Source organism: Hyla sarda, chromosome 4 (assembly GCF_029499605.1).
Source record: "Hyla sarda isolate aHylSar1 chromosome 4, aHylSar1.hap1, whole genome shotgun sequence".
In the NCBI taxonomy this organism is placed as follows: Eukaryota; Metazoa; Chordata; class Amphibia; order Anura; family Hylidae; genus Hyla; species Hyla sarda.
The window spans coordinates 113,862,075-113,886,346 of record NC_079192.1 but is presented as its reverse complement, the minus strand read 5'-3'; the positions used below and the strand labels follow the sequence as shown (position 1 = coordinate 113,886,346).

General features: G+C 44.0%; 1 protein-coding gene across 1 annotated transcript in view; it reads right to left on the bottom strand.

Annotated features, from left to right (window-relative positions):
* AGBL1 (AGBL carboxypeptidase 1) overlaps positions 1 to 24,272 on the bottom strand; it is a 791,487-nt gene that overhangs the window by 545,393 nt on the left and 221,822 nt on the right. Inside the window, exons 16-17 of the mRNA XM_056571891.1 lie at positions 17,850 to 17,988; positions 13,751 to 13,904 (exon numbers count right to left, since the gene is read on the bottom strand). Coding sequence (XP_056427866.1) covers positions 13,751 to 13,904; positions 17,850 to 17,988 — 293 coding nt within the window. The remainder of the gene's footprint in view (positions 1 to 13,750; positions 13,905 to 17,849; positions 17,989 to 24,272) is intronic.

Sequence of the window (24,272 nt, the reverse complement as noted above, 5' to 3'; positions counted from 1 at the left end):
GGCTCTTAGCGCACTTTTTAATCAAAATGTGCCCCCCATCCACCACGGGAGGTGGCCTCATTTCAGACTAAAAGAAAAGAAAAGAAAAAGAACTCCAAGGTGGCGCTGTCCCAACAAAAACATGAACTTCTGGTATTTCGCTATAAAAAACATATTTATTAGTAAAATCGGTTTAGCAAGCCCATAGCAAAGCAAGAAGCGTTTTGGGTCCCTGCGTACCCTTTCTCAATTGCAGATATATAAGACAACTTACTGGGGCTGTTTTATACATAAAAAAAGACCGCCAACTTAGGAGGCGTGGTTGGTCCGTTAGTCATATACATTGAAAAAGGCATAAATCGAACAACAATTATTATACATAAAGTGCATCAATGATATATTCCTCAAATTGTTCAAACTTAGTAAAAAAAAATGTATAAAAAGCTAGATATAGCAGTTTGACCCGGATATAGTCTGGATAAAATTCTTCAGGGCTTATCAGAAAAAATAAATAAAACACTTACCAAAATTCTTAAATTAGTCAAAAAGACAATAGAAAATGCCCATGTTAAAAACTAAAATTTAACTTAATCGCCGGACCGGCAGGCATGAGTGACAACATACGGCAGTATAGTAAACATTGTTAAATGAATGAATGGTAGCGTCTAGCGTAACGTTGTAGTAGCCGCAGAACGCTACACATTTTATGAATGAAGGTCAGCTGACAGGATCGCTCCTGTCAATCTCACTGTTACGCCTAGCGCTCCGGGTCCCCGCTCCTCCCCGGAGCGCTCACGGCGTCTTTCTCCCTGCAGCTCCCCGGTCAGTCCCGCTGACCGGGAGCGCTGCACTGTCATGGCCGTTGGGGATGCGATTCGCACAGCGGGACGCGCCCGCTCGCGAATCGCATCCCAGGTCACTTACCCGTTCCCGTCCCCTGCTGTCATGTGCTGGCGCGCGCGGCTCCGCTCTCTAGGGCGCGCGCGCGCCAGCTCCCTGAGACTTAAAGGGCCAGTGCACCAATGATTGGTGCCTGGCCCAATTAGCATGATTGGCTTCCACCTGCTCCCTGGCTATATCTGGTCTCCTCCCTTGCACTCCCTTGCCGGATCTTGTTGCCCTTGTGCCTAGTGAAAGCGTTTTGTGTGTCTAAAGCCTGTGTACCAGAACTTCTGCTATCCACCCTGACTACGAACCTTGCCGCCTGCCCCCGACCTTCTGCTACGTCCGACCTTGCTTCTGTCTACTCCCTTGTACCTCACCTATCTTCAGCAGTCAGAGAGGTTGAGCCGTTGCTAGTGGATACGACCTGGTCACTACCGCCGCAGCAAGACCATCCCGCTTTGCGGCGGGCTCTGGTGAAAACCAGTAGTGACTTAGAACCGATCCACTAGCACGGTCCACGCCAATCCCTCTCTGGCACAGAGGATCCACTACCTGCCAGCCGGCATCGTGACAGTAGATCCGGCCATGGATCCCGCTGAGGTTCCCCTGCCAGTTGCCTCTGATATCACCACGGTGGTCGCCCAGCAAGCCCGACAGATCGCCCATCTAAACCACCAGATGTCGGAAGTGTCCACCATTGTGCACCAACTTCAGTCGCAACTTCATCAGCAATCATCTCCTCCGCCAGCTCCTGCACCTCCTCCGCAGCGAGTGGCCACTCCTAGCCTCCGCCTGTCCTTGCCGGACAAATTTAATGGGGACTCTAAGTTTTGCCGTGGCTTTCTTTCGCAATGTTCCCTGCACTTGGAGATGATGTCGGACCAGTTTCCTACTGAAAGGTCTAGGGTGGCTTTCGTAGTCAGCCTTCTGTCTGGAAAAGCCCTGTCATGGGCCACACCGCTCTGGGACCGCAATGACCCCGTCACTGCCTCTGTACACTCCTTCTTCTCGGAAATTCGAAGTGTCTTTGAGGAACCTGCCCGAGCCTCTTCTGCTGAGACTGCCCTGCTGAACCTGGTCCAGGGTAATTCTTCCGTTGGCGAGTACGCCATACAATTCCGTACTCTTGCTTCTGAACTATCCTGGAATAATGAGGCCCTCTGCGCGACCTTTAAAAAAGGCCTATCCAGCAACATTAAAGATGTTCTGGCCGCACGAGAAACTCCTGCTAACCTGCATGAACTCATTCATCTAGCCACTCGCATTGACATGCGTTTTTCTGAGAGGCATCAAGAGCTCCGCCAGGAAAAAGACTTAGATCTCTGGACACCTCCCCCACAGTCTCCATTGCAATCTGCGCCTAGGCCTCCCGCCGAGGAGGCCATGCAAGTGGATCGGTCTCGCCTGACCCTGGAAGAGAGGAATCGCCGTAAGGAAGAGAATCTTTGTCTGTACTGTGCCAGTACCGAACATTTTTTGGTGGATTGCCCTATCCGTCCTCCACGTCTGGGAAACGCACGCTCGCACCCAGCTCTCGTGGGTGTGGCGTCTCTTGATGCTAAGTCGGCTTCTCCATGTCTCACGGTGCCTGTACGGATTTCTACTTCAGCCAGCTCTTCCCTCTCAGCCGTGGCCTGCCTGGACTCTGGTGCCTCTGGGAATTTTATTCGGGAGTCCTTGGTGAATAAATTCCGCATTCCGGTGACCCGTCTTGTCAAGCCACTCCACATTTCCGCGGTCAACGGAGCCAGGTTGGATTGCACCGTGCGTTACCGCACGGAGCCCCTCCTAATGTGCATCGGACCTCATCACGAGAAAATTGAATTTTTGGTCCTTCCCAATTGCACTTCCGAAATTCTCCTTGGACTACCCTGGCTTCTACACCATTCCCCAACCCTGGACTGGTCCACTGGGGAGATCAAGAGTTGGGGTTCCTCTTGTTCCAAGGACTGCCTTAAACCGGTTCCCAGTACTCCCTGCCGTGACCCTGTGGTTCCTCCTGTATCCGGTCCCCCTAAGGTCGTTAGGGACTCTGCCTGCCACAGAAAATGCCTTTCCCCCCCTCCCAGTCCCTTCAGGCAAGCCTCTGTGTCCCCTCATGGCTCCCGTCCTTGTGTCTCCCTGCCCCGTGCCAAGCTTCACCCTCTGCCCTCCCTCCCCATTCCTACTCCTGCTGTACTGCCTGCCATTGAGGAAACCATCCATTCCTTCCCGGTGTCCTCATCCCAGGGGAGGCAGTCACCGGACAAAAAAAAGGGGAGACCTAAGGGGGGGGGGGTACTGTTACGCCTAGCGCTCCGGGTCCCCGCTCCTCCCCGGAGCGCTCACGGCGTTTTTCTCCCTGCAGCTCCCCGGTCAGTCCCGCTGACCGGGAGCGCTGCACTGTCATGGCCGTTGGGGATGCGATTCGCACAGCGGGACGCGCCCGCTCGCGAATCGCATCCCAGGTCACTTACCCGTTCCCGTCCCCTGCTGTCATGTGCTGGCGCGCGCGGCTCCGCTCTCTAGGGCGCGCGCGCGCCAGCTCCCTGAGACTTAAAGGGCCAGTGCACCAATGATTGGTGCCTGGCCCAATTAGCATGATTGGCTTCCACCTGCTCCCTGGCTATATCTGGTCTCCTCCCTTGCACTCCCTTGCCGGATCTTGTTGCCCTTGTGCCTAGTGAAAGCGTTTTGTGTGTCTAAAGCCTGTGTACCAGAACTTCTGCTATCCACCCTGACTACGAACCTTGCCGCCTGCCCCCGACCTTCTGCTACGTCCGACCTTGCTTCTGTCTACTCCCTTGTACCTCGCCTATCTTCAGCAGTCAGAGAGGTTGAGCCGTTGCTAGTGGATACGACCTGGTCACTACCGCCGCAGCAAGACCATCCCGCTTTGCGGCGGGCTCTGGTGAAAACCAGTAGTGACTTAGAACCGATCCACTAGCACGGTCCACGCCAATCCCTCTCTGGCACAGAGGATCCACTACCTGCCAGTCGGCATCGTGACACTCACTTTGTGCTTCAATGGTAAGTTCATAAATTGTATCTACTATTCAAATACTAATATATGAAGCTATTTGTTACAAATAGATATATAGAAAACAATGTGTCAGCTCTTTCAAACCCAAGAAAAATTATAGTAGTCCACAAAATGAGCTATATGACATAACTAGATATAATAGTAGTCCGTGATGATCCGTCTAATAACGGACCATATGAATATATTATCACTGGACTCAAAGCCACGGTACCCAGTCAAGCTCCTATGGCCTGCAGTTCCATTGATACCCCAATAGCTGGGGTGATATGCTAAATATCAAGAGGTTCAGCAGGTGAGAGTCCATATACTAGACCCTCCCCCTTCACTGAAGCTCGCAGGATTACACGAGGCGCTGCCCTCTCTTTTTTTCTTTTCTCTCTATCCTCATTTCGTACTAGATAGTTGTGCTGGCTATGTTTCTTTTTGTTTTTGCTGTGCAATTTAGGGGGAGTGGCACACTCTCTAGCTGTGCACCTCTCCCTATTTCACATGAGGTTTTTAAATTGATAGTGGATCCAGCATGTCACCCAGTCAGAGGCCATATCCCTAGCAGAGGTGAGTGAAATGAGTGTAAGGGTCCCATCTGAAATTAGGCCACGGAAGTGGTAGTGGGGGCACGTTTTGATCAAAAAGTGCGCTGAGAGCCTCCATTTTTTGACCAAGAGTGCTGCAGCAACCTTCTTTTTGTATACTAGAGCTCCTATAACACTGCTATCAATGCTATGGAACAGTGGAGATACAGGTGGTGGATCCCCTGGGCCTGTGTGGATGATGACGTGAGCCGTGCCAAGGAGCGGAGTCTAAGGTGCCGCTGGTTTTCACCAGAGCCCGCAACAAAGCGGGATGGTCTTGCTGCAGCAGGTGGCACCCAGGTAGTTACCCCTGGCACGACTCGTCCACCCAGGTAGCTGGGATGTGGCTTGGCATAAAAGGAAACAGGCAAGATGAGATCAGGTGGAACAGGTGCAGGGTCAGGTATTGGAACAAGGATAAGGAACACGTATATCAGGAACACAGTGGCTGCAAGGAAAGGAAGACCAGGGAGTTGATCCCGCAATGCGAATCCCAACCACGCCGGCAGCAGGGACATGACAAGAGAGCGCTCACAGCCAGCATGTCTGGCCGGAGCGCAGATGTTACATAATGCAAACAAAAATAAACATATTTGGTATCATTGTGATATCACAGGGTATGATTCTTCTTTGGACACCAGGTGAGGGCGGCTCCATTACTTTTTGGGACACTGTGTGTACTCTACATAGACAGTGATTTACAGCTCCCAGCTGATCTTTCTTAGTTTTATATGTAAGGACTGGCTTTATCTGCATTAGTTATCTACTTATTTTTCTTTAATCCTAACTTTTTCCTATTTTGATGGCTTTTCAGGACTTTAAAACCAATTACCAGGTTTCCATAGTTATGATCTTAACATACAATAGTTCAACATACAATCGTCATCCTGAGACTTAATAATATTGCAACTTGAGGATCCACTGTAAGTAGGGATGAGTTAATATATGGTCTCCTCATGCTGCCGCCACCTCCAGGCTGTCTCATTCAGCCACTATATGGTCTGTTCTTGCTGCCGCCAACTCCAGGCTGTGCCATTAAGCCACTATATGGTCTCCTCATGCTGCCACCACCTCCACACTGTGTCATTCAGCCACTATATGTTCTAGTCATGCTGCCGCCACCTCCATGCTGTGTCATTCAGCCTCTATATGTTCTAGTCATGCTGCCGCCAACTCCAGGCTTTTTCATCCAGCCACTATATGTTCTCCTCATGCTGCCACCAACTCTAGGTTTTGCCATTCAGCCATTAAATGGTCTCCTAATGCTACCGTCACCTCCACTTTGTGTCATTTAGCCACTATATGTTCTACTCATGCTTCCGCCAACTCCAGGCTGTGCTATTCAGCCACTATATGTTCTACTCATGCTGCCGCCAACTCCAGGCTGTGCCATTCAACCACTATATGTTCTCCTCATGCTGTCACAAACTCCAGGCTGTGCAATTCAGCCACTATATGGTCTCCTCATGCTTCTGCCACCTTCAGGCTGTATCATTCAGCCACTATATGGTCTCCTCATGATGCCACCAACTCCAGGCTGTGTCATTTAGCCACTTTATGGTCTCCTCATGCTTCTTCCACCTCCAGGCTGTGTCATTCAGCCACTATATGGTTTAATCATGCTGCTGGGCCTGGGATATTAGCTAAAAAAAATTATGGTAGCACTAGCTACCATAAATCTTCAATTTAAATTAGAAAATTCATCTTTTAATCTTAGGGATTGTGAAGCTCTATTGTCTCCTCATGCTGCCGTTAGTTTCAGGCTGTGTTATTCAGCCACTATATGTTCTACTCATACTGCCGCCAACTCCAGGCTGTGCCATTCAGCCACTATATGTTCTACTCATGCTTCTGCCACCTCCAGGCTTTGGGATTCAGCCACTATATGGTCTCCTCATGCTGCCGCCAACTCCAGGCTGTGCCATTTAGCCACTATATGGTCTCCTCATGCTTCTGCCACCTCTAGGCTGTGTCATTTAGCCGCTATATGGTTTACTCATGCTGCTGGGCCTGGGACATTACCCATAAAAATTTATGGTAGCACTAGCTACCATAAATCTTCAATTTAAATTTGAAAATTCATCTTTTAATCTTACACGTGAAAAATTGAGAAAATACGGTCTTAGAGGCGCTGCGCACCAACGTGGTCCCAAATGGGAGGACTCGAGCCAGCACAGAACAATAAATATTTTTATTTGATACAATGGACGACGCGTTTCGGCACACAGAGAGTGCCTTCCTCAGGTCCAAACATACAGTGCTAAAAGACAATAATATAAGGCATACAGATGATAGCGATATATAAGGCATAAAGATGATTCATATAAGGCATACATATGATAGCGATATATAAGACATACAGATGATATATATAAAAGTCATACATATGATAGCGATATAGCAAGCTGTTTGGAAATAGTTCATGTGGGTGTATATATCTGTATATTATGCACCGGAAGGGTTATAAAGATGAGTAGAGTTTATACCTGTATATACACATATGCTCTCATATGTAGCAATAGAATTGAAGACAATAGTGTATAAATAAAATAAAGAATAAAGTAAAATAATATTGCTACATATGAACGCATATGTGTATATACAGGTATAAACTTTACTCATCTTTATAACTCTTCCGGTGCATAATATACAGATATATACACCCACAGGAACTATTTCCAAACAACTTGATATATCGCTATCATATGTATGACTTTTATATATATCATCTGTATGCCTTATATATCGCTATCATCTGTATGCCTTATATTATTGTCTTTTAGCACTTTATGTTTGGACCTGAGGAAGGCACTCTCTGTGTGCTGAAACTCGTCGTCCATTGTATCAAATAAAAATATTTATTGTCCTGTGCTGGCTCGAGTCCTCCCATTTGTGACCACGTTGGTGCGCAGCGCCTCTAAGACCGTATATTCTCAATTTTTCATGTGTTGCTCAAGCTGGCCCTTGCGCAAGGGTACAGTCCCGGTCAGAGTGCAGCAGCCATTACCTACCAAAACCATACCCCCACCAGTCCACTGCAGACATTGGTCCCAGGAACCCTGGGATCAAGGCTTGCCATCAGATCTGGTGAGTATATCACTTAGGTGTGGTGGAGGGTCACACCAAGTCGGTATACGTCAACTAAGGGAGCGCCCCTGTTTTCTTTTTACCTCTTTTCCTACGTCTTTTAATCTTAGGGATTGTGAAGCTCTACTGTCTCCTCATGCTGCCGCCAGCTTCAGGCTGTGTCATTCAGCCACTATATGGTCTCTTCATGCTTACGCCACCTCCAGGCTGTGTCATTCAGCCAATATATGTTTTACATACATATGCTGCTGGGCCTGGGACATTACCTACAAATTTTTATGGTAGCACAAGTCACCATAAATCTTCAATTTAAATTTGAAAATTCATATTTTAATCTTATGGATTGTGAGGCCCTATGGTCTCCTCATACTGCCACCAGCTCCAGGATGTGTCATTCAACCATAATATGGTTTCCTCTTGCTGCCGCAAATTCCAAGCTGTGTAATTCTGCCAGATTATGGTCTCCTCATGCTCCTGTCATCTTTAGGCTCTGTCATTGTGCTGCCATGTAACTCATTCTTAGATTGGGTTTTGGAGTCATACAGTATTAGTTTAAAGGGGTACTCTGCCCCTAGACATCTTATCCCCTATCCAAAGGATAGGGGATAAGATGTCAGATCGCCGCGGTGCCACTGCGCTATCATTACAGCACAGAGCGAATTCGCTCTGCACGTAATGACGCGCAATACAGGGGCCGGAGCATCGTTACATCACGGCTCCGCCCCTCGTGATGTCACGGCCCACCCCTTTCAATACAAGTCTATGGGAGGGGGCACGGCGGTCATCACGCCCCCTGCCATAGACTTGCATTAAGGGGACGGGTCGTGATGTCACGAGGGGCGGAGCAATGACGTCACGCGGCTCCGTCCCCTGTATCGCCCGTCATTACGCACAGAGCGAACTCGCTCTGTGCTGTAATGATAGCGGGGTGCTGCAGCGAGGATCCCGGGGCTCCCCAGCAGCGGCACCGCGGCGATCTGAAATCTTATCCCCTATCCTTTGGATAGGGGATAAGATGTCTAGGGGCGGAGTACCCCTTTAAAGTAAAACTTGGGAATCTAATATGAATCTTAAATTTAAATTTAAAAAAATGTATGTAATGTTTTCAAGACTGAGGCCCTATGGTCTTGGACATCATATTACCTGTGGAATTATCACAATAATCCAATGAAACAGCTTGGAGCAATAACAATGAACAACCTTAACTGATTAAATAAAACATTCACACTTTCACAGTCAGGGGGGCGCTGAGAGGCAGGTGCTGGAACAGGTGGTAGCTCTCCTCGCGGCTGACTGCCAGCTCAGTGCTCACCAGAATGGGTAATCAAAAAATAAAAATAAATTCAAATTTAATTTAATAAAAATTACATTAAAAATTCTGTCACATCCAGATGCTCTGCGGCAGTGATTCTAATAGCCTGTAATCTGTATCTAATACTGAATAACAGTATTATTTCACTAACATAGCACACTCCCTATGCTTGTTAGTACAAGGCAAAGTGTTCTACACCCCTATTAAGCCACTCTGTAGGCCAGAAATAGCTGTTATTAATAGCGATTCGGTCCCAAGCAAATTTTTTCAGAAGACTCAGCGAATGGGCCAAATCAAATTTTTCAGAAATTCGCTCATCTCTAATACTAACAGACAGTTCAGAAACCAGGACCAAGATTAATGGCAGATATGATAATATTAACAAGACTAAATATAAGGATAAGTATAGAGCAGACAAAACCAGGATATGCAGGGGGATGAACAAGTTAACTGAATGCCAGAACACTAAACAGGACAGGATAACAAGAGCACAATTCACACAAGACAAAAAGACACCCCACTCCATAAAAGGAGTGGACAGTAATAGTAACTCCAAATGGACTCCTTGCTAGCAGCACCCTCAACATAATATAATAAAAATACATGAAACCCGAGCACAGCGTCAAACATACTCCTTGAACCACACAAAGCTCGGAACATGATTTTATCCTAGGAGATCCAGGATCCAACAAGGTCAAACAGGAAAGATACAAAGGCATAATGTGAACACGGAATAAGATTTATAAAAACTCAGGCAAAACAGAATTGTCACGGACCGGCAGGACAGGTAGTGGATCCTTTAGACCAGAGAGGCGATGGCGCGGGTCGTACTGAGGGATCGGTTCTAAGCAGTTACTGGTCTTCACCAGAGCCCGCCGCAAAGCGGGATGGACTTGCTGCGGCAGTAACTGCCAGGTCGTGTCCCCCATTAACAAGTCGACCTCTCTGGCAGCTGATATAGCGTAGTACACAGGGAGCAGGCAAAAGCGTAGTCAGACGTAGCAGAGGCCAGGGCTGGCGGCAAGGGTTCAGAGGCGAGTAGACGGTAGCAACAGGTACGGCAACAGGCAAGGCAATACTAGGCAACAGGGAACGCTTTCTCAGAGGCACAAGGGCACAAAGATCCGGCAAGGGCAGGAAGGGGCAGGGTACTTTTAAATTTGGCCCTTAATTAACCATTTGGACCAGGCACCAATCATTGGTGCACTGGCCCTTTAAACTTAACATAGCTCGCGCGTGCGCCCCAAAGAGCAGGGACGTGGCGCCGGGACCCACATCCCCGCCGGAGACCACAGGGACACTGCGCCCCCGGTCAAGGTGAAGAACCGGGGCGCGCATGGCTGCAGCAGGAGGCGAGCACTCCGGTCCAGAGGCAGGGACCGGAGCGCTTGTCATGACAAAAATACAATCTGAACAAGGGTCTAAACCAGGAACACAAAATAAATGCAAGAATACTACAACCTGACAAGGTACTAAACAAAGCAGACTAAAATCCAGATATTAAAAACATAGACAGGACAGATAACCATGGTCAAAACTCAGGACATGTGCTCAGACAGACAAAAGTGCATAAAGAAACATTGCCAGAGTAACAGGCAACATCTCCAGCAACAAGCAGCATCTGTAGAGGCCTCTTATACACTCACAGTGCTGAAGGGCTGGAAGCATTAACTGTCACAATAAGAGAAGTTAACACAGAAACTGTTCAGACATAAACAGCATGTCTGAACAGGCCCCAATACAAAAATGCCAAAACAGAGAAAAACGGACATTACAGAAATATAACTATAAAAGATGAGGAGAAAACAAATAAAACACAAAATGAAAAAATCGCTGCATCCTTAGGGCTAAGAATTATAGTTACAAAAAATTAAATAAATGCTAATGAAAACTACGGTAAGCAGGCACTGCAGCTGCAATGATTTCAACACTCAAAGAAGACGGTATCTACCAGACTCACAGGATAAAGTTATCCGATATGTGAACGAGGGGGTGCTAGCTGTGAAGTGAGATACTTATACAATACATGTAGCAGAGATACTATTTGGAAGAAGCTGCACTCACCCACGGTTTTGATTGCCAGAAGACAATCTTTATATTTGGTGTCAAACAGCTAGGCAAATGGATTGCTGAACATGCGGGGAGTTAGAGATAGGGCCCTCAGGTGCAGGGGGCATACCACAGGATGATGACTAGTTTCACATCAGTATAAATGCTTCTTCTGGTCAGCAGTACAGTAGCGTCTATACTGACGTGAAACTAGTCGTCATCCTGTGGTATGCCCCCCGCACCTGAGAGCCCTGTCTCTTGCTCCCCGCATGTTCAGCAATCCATTTGCCTAGCTGTTTGACACCAAAAATAAAGATCGTCTTCTGGCAATCAAAACCGTGGGTGAGTGCAGCTTCTTCCAAACAAAAAATAAAATATTAAATAGGAAAAACAACAAGTATTCTACTATTGTGATAGACAGAAAACCAAGCCTTCGCTGTACAGCATTACCATCACTCACAAAGGCTTGTCAGAGTATGCAACAGTCCCTCAATCATAGGATCTCAATAACTTCAGGGAACTTTGCCTCTCAGTAGATTTGTCTTTGCGCTCTTTGCAAGTAACATATTTGTACTGACAAGTCAGTCTCTACTGTTTCAGGTGATGAGACAAATCTGCACTGTATGTCTCTTAACAAAGCTTTAGAAAACTCTTCTACTCATATTTAATGCAGAAACACAAGCCAAACACTTGCAAGTATTCACAAAATAAAAACAAGAAAAAAAAACTACACAAACAGAGATTACTAAAACCTTTGGACCAGTATAAGGAAAGCTTGGGTTGCATTTATCAAACAAATTTGTCATTTAGTAACCAGTGTTTCTGACTTTCATGTTTTTTTTTTTCTCATGCAAAGGGTTTAGAGCTGTATTTACTGATAAAAGCTATTTAAAAACCTTTTAGAGGTAAATAATCCCAACTTTTCAGCATCACAGTTAATGTTTTTATTGCTTTAATAGCTGGCATAATAGATTACAATATGTTAAGTATGCATATAAAGGATAATAGGCACTTTTGCAGCCATTTTTTTATTACTCATCAAAAATAACAGGGACACTGAATAACGGCAACATTGCAAATAAACTTTGTAAAAGTATCATACAATTTTTAGTCAAATCTAGTTTTAGGTTAAAAATATTGATGCTAAATATTCATGAACAAAGGAATGTGTGAATAGGGCCAAACCCAGTGTATTCTGACCTCACAGTCATGTGTTATTCCCATTCTTCCCTATCTGCCATCTTTCCTATTATACTGTAGCACCAACATAAAAAATTTCTTTAAGGGCCCTTTACACTGGCTGATTTTTATACGGATGACCTTTTATTGAAACTATCAATTCTGATAACTGTGTGTAAAAGGGCCAGCAATTGGCCAACAAAAAGAAACCACTTGTTCATTGGCTTTCATATTGTTTATGCAGCCAAATAAATCACTGTTACTCAGTCACACATCACCCTCTGCAAACAGAGGGCAGATAGTTTGTGTGGCCCTGTCTGCCCAACAATTAAGCAATGTAAAGGTTCCTTAAAGAGCATCTGACAGCTGTTCACCCACACTAAACCCAATATACTGGGTTATAGTGTGGGTAATTAGCTTTACTCTTATTGGTGGCATGGGTGTAAAGTTCTCTCCTTTCAAGCTTTTATTTATATTGCACTCCAGCACATATTGGAGGCGGGGAGCCTGCTTGCCCAGCTTCCCTGCCTCATAAATATTTACGGGTGAACAGTTGTCAGATTCTCTTTAAAGGAGTAGTGTAGTGGGAATTGTTATAATTCCATTGTGCCCGGGCTGCAAAAAGTAAAAAAAAACCTTAACTCGCTTCCCCATTGCGCCAATATCTGTCTTCGATCCTCTGAATCTGGTCTCTTTGCTGAGGCGATGTCCCGCCTTGGCCAGTGATATGCTAAATGCAGTATCAAGTAACACGCCTGGGCAGAAGGGAGAAGGTGGGGCCCTCGTTCCTTACATGACACTGCACTCAGCCTATCACCGGCCGAGGTGGAACATTGATGTGGACTGCGATATGCTGATTGCAGTGTGACGGTGCACATGGAAGCAGGAAGGAGACCAGGACCAGAGGACTGAAGACCGATATCGGCGGAACAGGGGAGCGATGGAAGGTGAGTTTAGGTTTGTTTTTTCTTAGTTTTTGCAGCCCGGGCAAAAATGGAATCATAATAATTCCCGCTACACTACTAGTTTAAATCTACTGATCTGCTAGAACGGCACTTACAGTATTTAACAGGGTCATCAAAAAGGGATAGCTTTGTCCCTAAATTGGGAAATCCTTAGCAAGGAATAACAAAGTTGTTGACTACACTATGCCATACAGTGAAAAAAAAAATCTGTTGATGAATACACCGTATGCCTATGCCAAATGTAGTACACAAACAAACAGCCTCGGTGCTGCTACCAGTCAGGCTATTGTCACCAAGTTAAAATCTTCAGACATTCAATCCTTTTACAAAGTGATTAATAAAATCAATACATGTTATATATATTTCTCTTGTCTGTAGACTCTACTATCTTGAAATGGTCACATGAACTATCATGTCCAGCTCCATTATAACATTAAATGGGCTTGCTGTTTCTTTTCTGTGTGTCATTTGTATCTTTTAGCTTTATTGTTTGTTATCTGTTTATAGATTCTCTTGTGGTACTGTACAGATACATTGCACTCTCTTGTAGTTTACCCATATGACAGGCTTTTATTAGCTTTTTGTGAAGTGAGGCGCTGCTAATCATCATTTACTGGTTAACAAGAATCCAACTTACCACAGTGTTTTAGTTAAGGAAAATAAAGAAAAGAAAAAGCAGACACATAAAGCTGTGACTTACATATCTCTTCCATGTGACTCTGAGAGCTTGATTTTGGCATGGCGGTTATAGTGACAACGGGACAAGGATTTCCTCCCAACGTATGGCACAATGTCTGTTTCTTGAAATATACTTTTTCTGTATTGCATCTTTTCTCTAAAATCTGTAAGTGGGACTAAAGAGGACAAAAATGATCAGTGTGGACACATCAACACAGATCATCATGCGACCTTAAAGCATACCTCCAATCGTTGTCCCGGTGGTAGGATATGCTCTTAAATTTTGTGGCCACTTCTGATTCCATAACCTGATCCGAAACTATTGCAATATGGAGACAGATTTTTTTTTTAGAAGTCCCATAGACTTGCATGAGACTTCCAGTAAATGCACCTCAAGATTGCAATAGTTTTAGAGTAGGTCACAGGATCAGAAGCAAATTTATGTACATATCTGGCTGACGGGAGAATGATTATAGGTAGGATGTTATAGGCCATGTTCTTACACAGTAAAAAAAAACAGCCGTAAAGTTTTCTTTATATCACTTTATAGCTTTAGGTGCCCTGATTCCAATGGTGTTTTATTTTGTTGCTCTGCTCCTTCATTCCAGCAGAACTTCTGAGCATAATTCTATGAAAATATTTCTCCTGGAAATTCCACCGTAGCAGAGTCCAATTTTTTTTCACACTCTGCTGTGGATTTGACTTGGAAATACATTGATTTCTGCGCGGAAATTCTGCCTTAGGCCATGTTCACACAGCAGAATTTTCCTCACTGAATTTCTTCTACTTCACATACAAAAACCATGACACATAAGTAATTAGGCCAGGTTAACAATATAGAATTTGTGGCCCGAAAATTTCCGTCCGGAGATCCCTAGTGCGGCCAGCATCGACTGATTCAATTGGTGCTAGAATTGCCCAGACATCGGCCTCCCCATAGACGGCAATGTCTGCGGAATGGATTCCACCAGAACATTGAGCAGGTCCAATGTTCTGCCAGAATTTTTTTATCGGAATTTTCTGTTGGATCTTCCAACCATGAAAATTATGCAGCATAAATGGGTTCACGGAAAATCCATTCACCTGTATGTTAAGCTTCATGCAGTGAAATTTTCCACCAAAATTCCTGAGCGGAATTCCATCGCTAATTCCGTAGTGTGAAACCGGCCTTAGAAGTAGATTCCAAGCATAATTTCCATGTGGAAATTCAGCCTGGAATCAAAGCCCCATTGATATCTTCTGACAAGGAGTATTTTTTCTTTTTGCTTTAAAAATTGACATGTGCTTTGAATCTACTTCAAGTTGTTTTTGAATTTAGAAGTAGTGGAAATTCAGAATGGAAATTTTGTGAGGAAATTTGAATTACCAGTTACATTATGTGAATGCAATAATGATACTGGGGTCAAGTATTAGGGGATTGCATTATTTGCTACTTTTATTCCTTGGTTGTCAGCAATATATGAAACATTAATGTACTACATTAATCTACTTGACAAATTTGCACCTCAGAAGTTGGTCTGGTAAGCACATAGAACCGTGTGGGCTTTAATGTAGGATCAATGGTTTGTGCACATGCCAGTGTTTTCAGCAATGACAAGTGTACAATCCTGAGCTAAAATGTGGACAGGTGAAACTGGTAATAAGGAGACGAAGATGTACAGTGACATATTGATTTGCACTTTTTACAGTTCAAAGCTGTGTTTGAAGACATAGATTTTTATTATAGCATAGTTACCTAAGAAATGTTTTATTTAAATCTAGACTAGCTCGGTCCAGAGCAGGAATATACAAAAATTTCCAAGGCTTTATTGATGCAGTTTAAAAATCCATGTTATCACAGGTCAGTTAAGTGACACATGTCATGCACTATTATATGGTCTTAGTCATACTAAAAAACATAAAAACTATCCCGGACTACATAGGTGTCACATGGTACTCCAACCAATAAAGGAAAGGGATCACTGAGTCAGATCAATACAAGTATAAATATCAGAATCCTTGAGCAAATTAGGAACAAAAGAAATAACCATGTACATGCATAGCACAGTAAAATGATGCCTGGTGGTGATGTAAAAGATTGAAAAGAGGTTCCCAAGTGTTCCTGCAGGACTTGAGCCCTGCATGAAAGGATATACCATTTATGATGATAATCAAAACAGGAAAAGTACTGGAAAAATACTCAAAGGGTTGAACATTTTGTAAGCAAGCACCTCGTAAACTAGTGGATGGAAGGTGCGTATCACTAAGACTTCTTGCCTCAGTGACTTAAAACTAAAGTGTGTTTGAGTGTTGGACCTGATCTTACAGGTGAGTGATCACTGCCAGAATGCAGAAGAGATGAGCTGACCTGAAGCAAGATGAGCTTGTCTGTAGGGGTGGGTTTAACTACAGGGGGTGCCGAGGTAGTAATCACACTGGGGCCCTGGTGTCTAAGGGGGCCCCAAGGTACAACTTCCCCATAGGAGACCAGTATTGTAAGTGGCACATGGGGCCCTGTTGCATCGGGTCCCAGAAGCTACAAGTTGTGCCTCTGCTTGTTTGGCTTATGTTTGATACTGATACACTGAACCAAAAAGAGACATAGGAACTGAACCTGTCAAGTTTTGGGTGAGAAGCTCAGAAGTTTATGTTAATGTAAAGAACCTGATGTAAAGGACATTTAGGTTTCTTACATACTGCCGACTGCAAGCAGAATTTATTGCTGTATGTGAATTGTTACAATAAACCCAAAACTACTGAACTGTTAACTTTCTGTTTGAGCTTCCTGGCAAGGGTCCCATTCTACAATATATATATAAATATATGTACACATGACATGCCATAAGTGGGTACTCCGCCCCTGGACATTTTATCCCCTATCCAAAGGATAGGGGATAAGATGTCTGATCACGGAGGTCCCGCCACTGGGGACCTCCAAGATCTCCCTGCTGCATCTTGTGTTCCTTAAGAGTGTCGGGTGCAGCGCCGGAGGCTCATGACCTCCCGGCCGCGCCGCGCTCATGACCTCACAGCTAAGCCCCCTCAATTCAAGTCTATGGGAGGGACATGGAAGCTGTCACACCCCCTCCCATAGACTTGCATTGAGGGGGTGTGGTTGTGATGTCCCAAGCGACGTCACGAACCTCCACCGTGCATCGACAGTCACCCAGCAAGGAACAAAGTTCACTTCATGCACGATGTCTGGGGTGCCTCATCCGAGATTGCGGGGGTTCCCACTGGTGGGACCCCAGCGATCAGACATCTTATCCTTTGGATAGAGGATAAGATGTATAGGGGTGGAGTACCCCTTTAAGCATTTATTTGTAAGGCAATGTCTACTCATTAATCATGTGGAAATTGTCCCAAATCATACAAAAGTAAATCGATGAAATTCCACAATAATGTAATGTTTTGAAACAACAAAGTCAGCTGTTTCACAATTAATGCATAGGAATGATTTAAGGGGAAATCGTAACTGTTCAAGAGAAAAACTGATTGCTAATAAAAACCAATCGTAAGATATGAAAGATGAGCTCTGATTGGTTGCTATGGACAGCAAAACTGTTTTTCTTTTAGACACTTTTGATACATTCCTCCCTGTGTGTTGCCATCAGGACTGTTACATTGGAGGCTCCAGTAGTAGTCCACCATCCTCGATATGAATCTGTTGCATATGTGAGCAGCTACAGTTCACATTGAGGTATAGTCATAACTTGAGGATATCCATTATTCCTTTATCTCTAAAACTAGAGCCAATTTAGCAACATTAGTGCCATTTGTGTAAAAGAAACAATAGATGTTTAAGTGGCACTGCTGTGGATCTGTACTTGGAAAACAAATTAAGATATTCGAGTGAAGCTGGCATGAAGGTTACGGTAGTAAGATGCAGTATGGGAGGTGCAGATAATACGTAGAAATATTCCAATATGGCTCAAATAGAGATATGAAAGTATCACACTCACCCACGAATATTGCACAAAAGAAGAGATTTTTATTCCAAGAAATGCATCTTTAGAACATTAGTGCCAATTGTGGATTTGCAATATAACCTGAATTCATTCAAACATATATATATATATATATATATATATTATTATTATTATTTTTTTTTATATATATATAGTTCGTTGTGTTATTCTTACCATGAGAGCAGAGTAGGTATAAGGGTAATGATATGCCAAGTAACAGACATCACCATAGTGTGGGAATTTCACAGTGAATGTCAGCGTATAATATTTTCTTCTCTTCTTTGAATCTGATGCTCGGTAACGAAACAGATTTCTAGTAAAAAACACAAGAGAAAAGTGATAACAAACTCTTTCATGGGTACAGGAGGAGGTGGGTCAAATAAATATTAAACAAGCAATCTATAGAGAATAAAGAGAATGCACTCACCCATGAAAAACTTGCTTGTAGAACTTTATTTAGTAAAAGTAGACATAGTACAGTGGGTAGAATCAGTGGAGCAACCTTGCAGCAACAGACTGTTTCCTGTGGCCAAGCACACTTCTTCGGACCGCTAGTGACCAACGGCCCAAGGAAGAGCACTTGGCAGCAGGAAACACTCTGTTGCCGCAGGTTGCTCCACTGATTCTACCCACTGTACAATGTCTGCTTTTACTAAATAAATTTCTACAAGCAAGTTTATCACGGGTGAGTGCATTCTTTTTTATTCTATATACATTGCTGGATTTATGGACAGTCTTATACTGAATAGCTACCCCATATAAGATCGTTATCAGGTGAAGCCGTAACCATTGGTATGGCTGGATATGTTTTAACAAATGCGGTGCCGGACCACTTCTACATTGCTTTGAAATGTTAAACAAGCCTCAGATTGTACATGAACTGATTATACAGCGTACACAACGTCAAATTGATTTATTCAAGGTAATACATTTTCTAATTCTCAAGGTAGTTAACTGCTTCATTAACTTCATTGTTAATTTATAGGTTCTCATGCACCTTCAATAGTTTAAGGACAGGGAAGGTAAGCTGCTGCCAGAAATCTCTGCTGGAAGCTTATGTCCCCAAAAACAAAAAGTAGTTAAAATTTAAAATGGCTGACCCTGCTTTCCTTCCATATCGAGTGAGAATCGGGAGTCGTCCATACACATTATACAGGTGATCAGTCTTGTCAAAAACCGTGGGTTCAGTTGGCTTTTGCTCAATGTGTATGAGGACCAACAATGATATTTTAGTGTGGAAATTCATAGAAACTGTGTATTTCAAAAGGGCTTAAAGGACCTGCTGCTAATATCTTGGTGGTAGAAACTGTATGACACTTTTAGAGGTAGTTTAAAAGTAACTGTAGTATGGGCCCCAAAGGCCACATGAGTACTGTATTAAGCTAAATACATATTTTTCAATTGTAAAGTGTTTACAATTTTAAACTGATATATAAATAACTTTTTATACATGAATAATACACAAGAACATAAGAATGTAGTAAGATGTTTTCTTACAGAAAAATGCTTCTTTGTCCCCTTAATAGATTGCTTGACCCCCATGCCGCCTCTTGCATTGTTCAACCACTCAGAATTCACTAATACAATGTATAAACGTGAGGCTCAGAGGAGATGGAGTGCTGTATGTAGAAGTCTACGGGGGAGGTGAGTGGGAGGAGGAGGCAGAAGCAGGTGATAGCTGCTATGATGTCTACTGAATCCTGCTCCTCTATCTCTCTGTCACATACATACAGCCAGGGCTGCCATCAGAAATTTTAGGGGCCCCTTACACGGCTTGTAATACATTTTAGGCTCCTCGCTACAGCAAAGTCCTCAACTCTAAACAAACCCCCTATATGTTTTACACTGCCCCATATAGTATTGGATCCCTCTGTGCAGCTTCATAGTATTAGGTCCCAATATTGTTATAGATTAGCGGCCCAAACATTGCCGCAATAGGTTTTTATGCCAGAAACATTACCCCATAGTATAATATGCCCCTCATTTGTCCCCATTGTATATTACGCCCCTCATTTTGCCCCCATTGTATATTACCCCTTTCATATTGCTCCCCTTTCTATATTGTCCCCCTCATATTGCTCTCCTTTCTATATTATCCCCCTCATATTTCTCCCCTTTCTATATTGTCCCCCTCATATTGCTCCCCTTTCTATATTGTCACCCTCATATTGCTCCCCTTTCTATATCGTCCCCCTCATATTGCTCCCCTTTCTATATTATCCCCCTCATATTGCTCTCCTTTCTATATTATCCCCCTCATATTGCTCCCCTTTCTATATTACCCCCCTCATATTGCTCCCCTTTCTATATTACCCCTTCATATTGCTATCTTTCTATATTATCCCTCACATATTTCCCCGATGATATATTATCCCCATAATGCCCACTTTTGTATAATATCCCCATCACATTGGCCCCCATCATTTATTATGCCCCTCACAGCATGAAAAAAAATAAAATCACTCACCTCTCCTTTGTTCCCCCACAGCTGCTGTCGCTCCTCTTCTCTCTGCTTCCTGTGCGGATAGCCTCTTGCTAAGCTGCTGCCACACAGGAAGCCTGAGCAGGAGTGACAAGATGAAGCTGCTGCCTCCTTCCTGTCACTCTAGCCACCTGCATATATTGAATGCTGTGTGCGTCCGGGCAGGAGCATCAATGAAAGAAGCGCCGTGTGAACTGCGCTTTTTCTTTTTAAAGCGGCGAGTGGGCGGGCAATAGGGTGGGGATGGGTGTGGGGATGGCCAGCCTGGCATGGGGAGAGATTTCTTTCAGGGGATGGAGCTGCACCCACATATAGAGGGATGCAACTTATGTCTGGCACCAGGGGCGGACACAGGCAGCAGATGGTCCCTGTGTAAGGAATGTGCATTGGCCCCACTCCCCTCCCCCCCCAAAAAAAAAATAAAAAAAAGTACTATGCCATAAAATTGCACTGCAACTTACATTACTCTGCATTAGGTAGGTAGCAGTTCCCCCACATTAGTTAGCATAGATTCCCCACATTAGGAAGCATAGTTTCCCCACATTAGGTAGCATAGCATTGTTTCCTCACATTAGGTAGCATAGTTTCCACACATTAGGTAGCATAGCATAGTTGCCTCATATTAGGTAGCATACTTTCCCCACATAAAGTAGAATAGCATAGCATAGATTCCCCACATTAGGTAGCATAGCTTTCCCACATTAGGTAGCATAGTTTCCCCACATTAGGTAGCATAGCATAGATTCCCCACATTAGGTAGCATAGCATAGCTTCCCCACATTAGGTAGCATAGCATAGTTTCCCCACATTAGGTAGCACAGCATAGTTTCCTCACATTAGGTAGCATAGCAAAGTTTTCCCAAATTAGGTAGCATAGATTCCCACATTAGGTAGCACAGCATAGTTGCCTCACATTAGGTAGCATACTTTCCCCACATAAGGTAGCATAGCATAGCATAGAATCCCCACATTAGGTAGCATAGCATAGCTTCCCCACATTAGGTAGCATAGTTTCCCCACATTAGGTAGCATAGCATAGATTCCCCACATTAGGTAGCAAAGCAAAGCTTCCCCACATTAGGTAGCATAGCATAGTTCCCCACATTAGGTAGAACAGCATAGTTTCATCACATTAGGTAGCATAACAAAGTTTTCCTAAATTAGGTAGCATAGATTCCCACATTAGGTAGCATAGTTGCCTCACATTAGGTAGCATACTTTCCCCACATAAGGTAGCATAGCATAGCATAGAATCCCCACATTAGGTAGCATAGCATAGCTTCCCCACATTAGGTAGCATAGCTTCCCCACATTAGGTAGCATATCATAGATTCCCCACATTAGGTAGCATAGCATAGCTTACCCACATTAGGTAGCATACCGTAGTTTCCCCACATTAGGTAGCACAGCATAGTTTCCTCACATTAGGTAGCATAGCACAGTTTTCCCAAATTAGGTAGCATAAATTTCCCACATTAGGTAGCACAGATTCCCCACAATAGGTAGCATAGCACAGTTTTCCCAAATTAGGTAGCATAGATTTCCCACATTTGGTAGCACAGATTCCCCACAATAGGTAGCATAGCATAGTTTCCCCACATTAGGTAGCCCCCCCCCAACACACACACATACACTCACTCACACTCTTACTCACACTCTCACACGGCCTGTGTTACTTACATCTGCCTGCAAGGACTTCCAATAAAAGAAGGGAGCGCTCCATAGCGTAAAACCACCCGGGTGAAAGTGGCATAAAATTGCAAGAGCCTCTTACCACAGGTGGTTGTGTGAGCTCATACACAACAATGGTCAAGGTGAGTGAGTGATAAGGCCCCGATCTGCAGCCTCCCAACCAAGCGAGCAGCAGTAGATATCGACTTCCAGAGGGTGGTGGGTTACCACGGCACTGACCAGGGACAGGCACGTCAGGTAAGTAGAGAAGGGTTTTATTATAACAATGAAACGCCTTGATCCCTCCCTTCCTTGATGTCATGGCTGATGAAGCCGCGCAAGCGTGGTGAAATGCGTTGCATTGTTTTAATAAAACCCTTCTCTACTTACCTGACGTCCCTGTCCCGGGTCAGTGCCGTGCTAACCCACCACCCTCTGGAAGTCGATTTCTACTGCAAGGACTTCTTGGAAGAGGTGCGCGCTATAAGTGGCGTCATTGCACGCGCAGGACGTTGGCGTCCTGGCATGGCGCTTGCTATGACGTCACTCAGCGCGCACACCTCTGCTAGCATGTCCCCACAAGCAGATGAAGTAGCAGTTCAGTGACGGGGCAAGACTGGTTGCCCCGTCATATGTGCGCCGGGTTCCCCAGTAGAGAAGGCCCAGCACGTGACAGTGAGGGGGCCCGCCGCCCTTTCTGACTGATTACTGACTGTATGTAGTCAGTCAATCAGTCAGTGAGCAGTGAATAGTGGCAGGCCCCCAGCGGTCAGTGAGTGACAGGCACAACCACTCACTGATAAGCTTAAATAAAAAGGACAGAGCTGGCCGGGCCCCTTACAGGAGTATGGGGTGTACCCCCCGATGGCAGCCCTGCATACAGCATGTAGGTTATTTTACATCAGCAAGTTAATAGATAGTAGAACTTGATCTCTAAGTGAAGCTAATTTTCTCCATGGTAAATAGATGTGATCAGTTGAGGAGGCATATTAAGAGGAAAGGAGTCTGATAAAAGGAGAAAAGGGCATTTTTCCCTAAAAAAATTATAAACTTGGAGGGGCTTTTACATTGCCTACTTTTAAAAAGTAGGTGGGGCTTAACAAAAGGGGCTGGGTCTCGCACACCTGCTTGATTTACTAGACCTTACCCTCAGGCATAAATTTTATCTGAAAGCTCTGAGCTGGCAAAGCTTTCAGAGAGGTGTATAGGGTAGCCAAAGATGCCACTGGATTTATTAAGAGGCTCGCTTTTATTCTCTGGCAGGAGTTTACTGGGGGGGGGGGAGCTAAATTGCTGGTCATAGAAAATCTCCCCTTTTGCGTAGCTTTGATCTTACAGCCAAATTAGGAGGTCCCATAGAGTCATAAACCTTCCTGTATGCATAAAGTTCTCACCCACTTCCTAATAAGTTTAAGGATACAGAAGAATATGCAAATTGAAATGATAAAATAATATCTCATGTTATGCCAACATGTTTTCCAATCAACATATGTAGTAGTATAAGTCTAATGTATTTTTTTTTTCATAATACATAAAAGCAAAAGTACATTTTAAGATTAAATCTATGGTCATTACGAAGTCACTTTTGTATAGAGTGTGAGGATGTCCAGGATCCTTAGTTAAAAACACATCTTTTGAAAGGAGGTGAATACTAACACCTGCTAAGAAGTATTCATCTGTCAGGAGGCACAATTTCCTTTGAATATGAGACCAGCCATTATATTCACTTTACAAATAAACATTAAACTATATGGTACCCACTAGTGCATTTCAAACCAATTTCCTCACACAGCACCAATTATGCTGCCATCTAACCTTCCTAGTTTTAACAGTATTGTGTAGAAGTTTTTTGGACAAATTGTATCATCTCTGTTGTACCAGAGAACACAATGAACTGTGATGAAGAGTATAGAAGCTATAATTTTTCTTTAAAGTAATCTTCTGTTCAGTCTTAAGAATCCCTCCAGCTACTGTTAAACCAATAAAGAAGGAAACATTTTTAAAACGACAACATAGATACATAGTATATCCCACTACATTGTATTATGTGCTTCCAGAAACCTGTACTTTACAAACTACCATTCATCAGAACGAGAACTAAAAGTGTCAAAAAAGGACTAAATACAAAACTAAAATTTTACTAATTTTCCTATACTAGCTCATATTCAACATTTTAAACATACACTAAAAGTTTAAATAGGCACAGTCAGAAACAAATACTTTTTATATATTGTAAATCTTGGCAAAACATTAACCTTTCTATTATGCTCCATAAGAAAATTGTATTTCCTTTTTATAAAATTATGGCTTTGTCCAGGCTGAAGCACAAGCATGGGCAAAGTCCAGTAAGTGAGGGTGGGCTAGCACTCCTCTGTGCTCTCTCCTGTCTGATAGTACTCCTCTGTGCTCTCTCCTATCTGATAGTACTCCTCTATGCTCTCTCC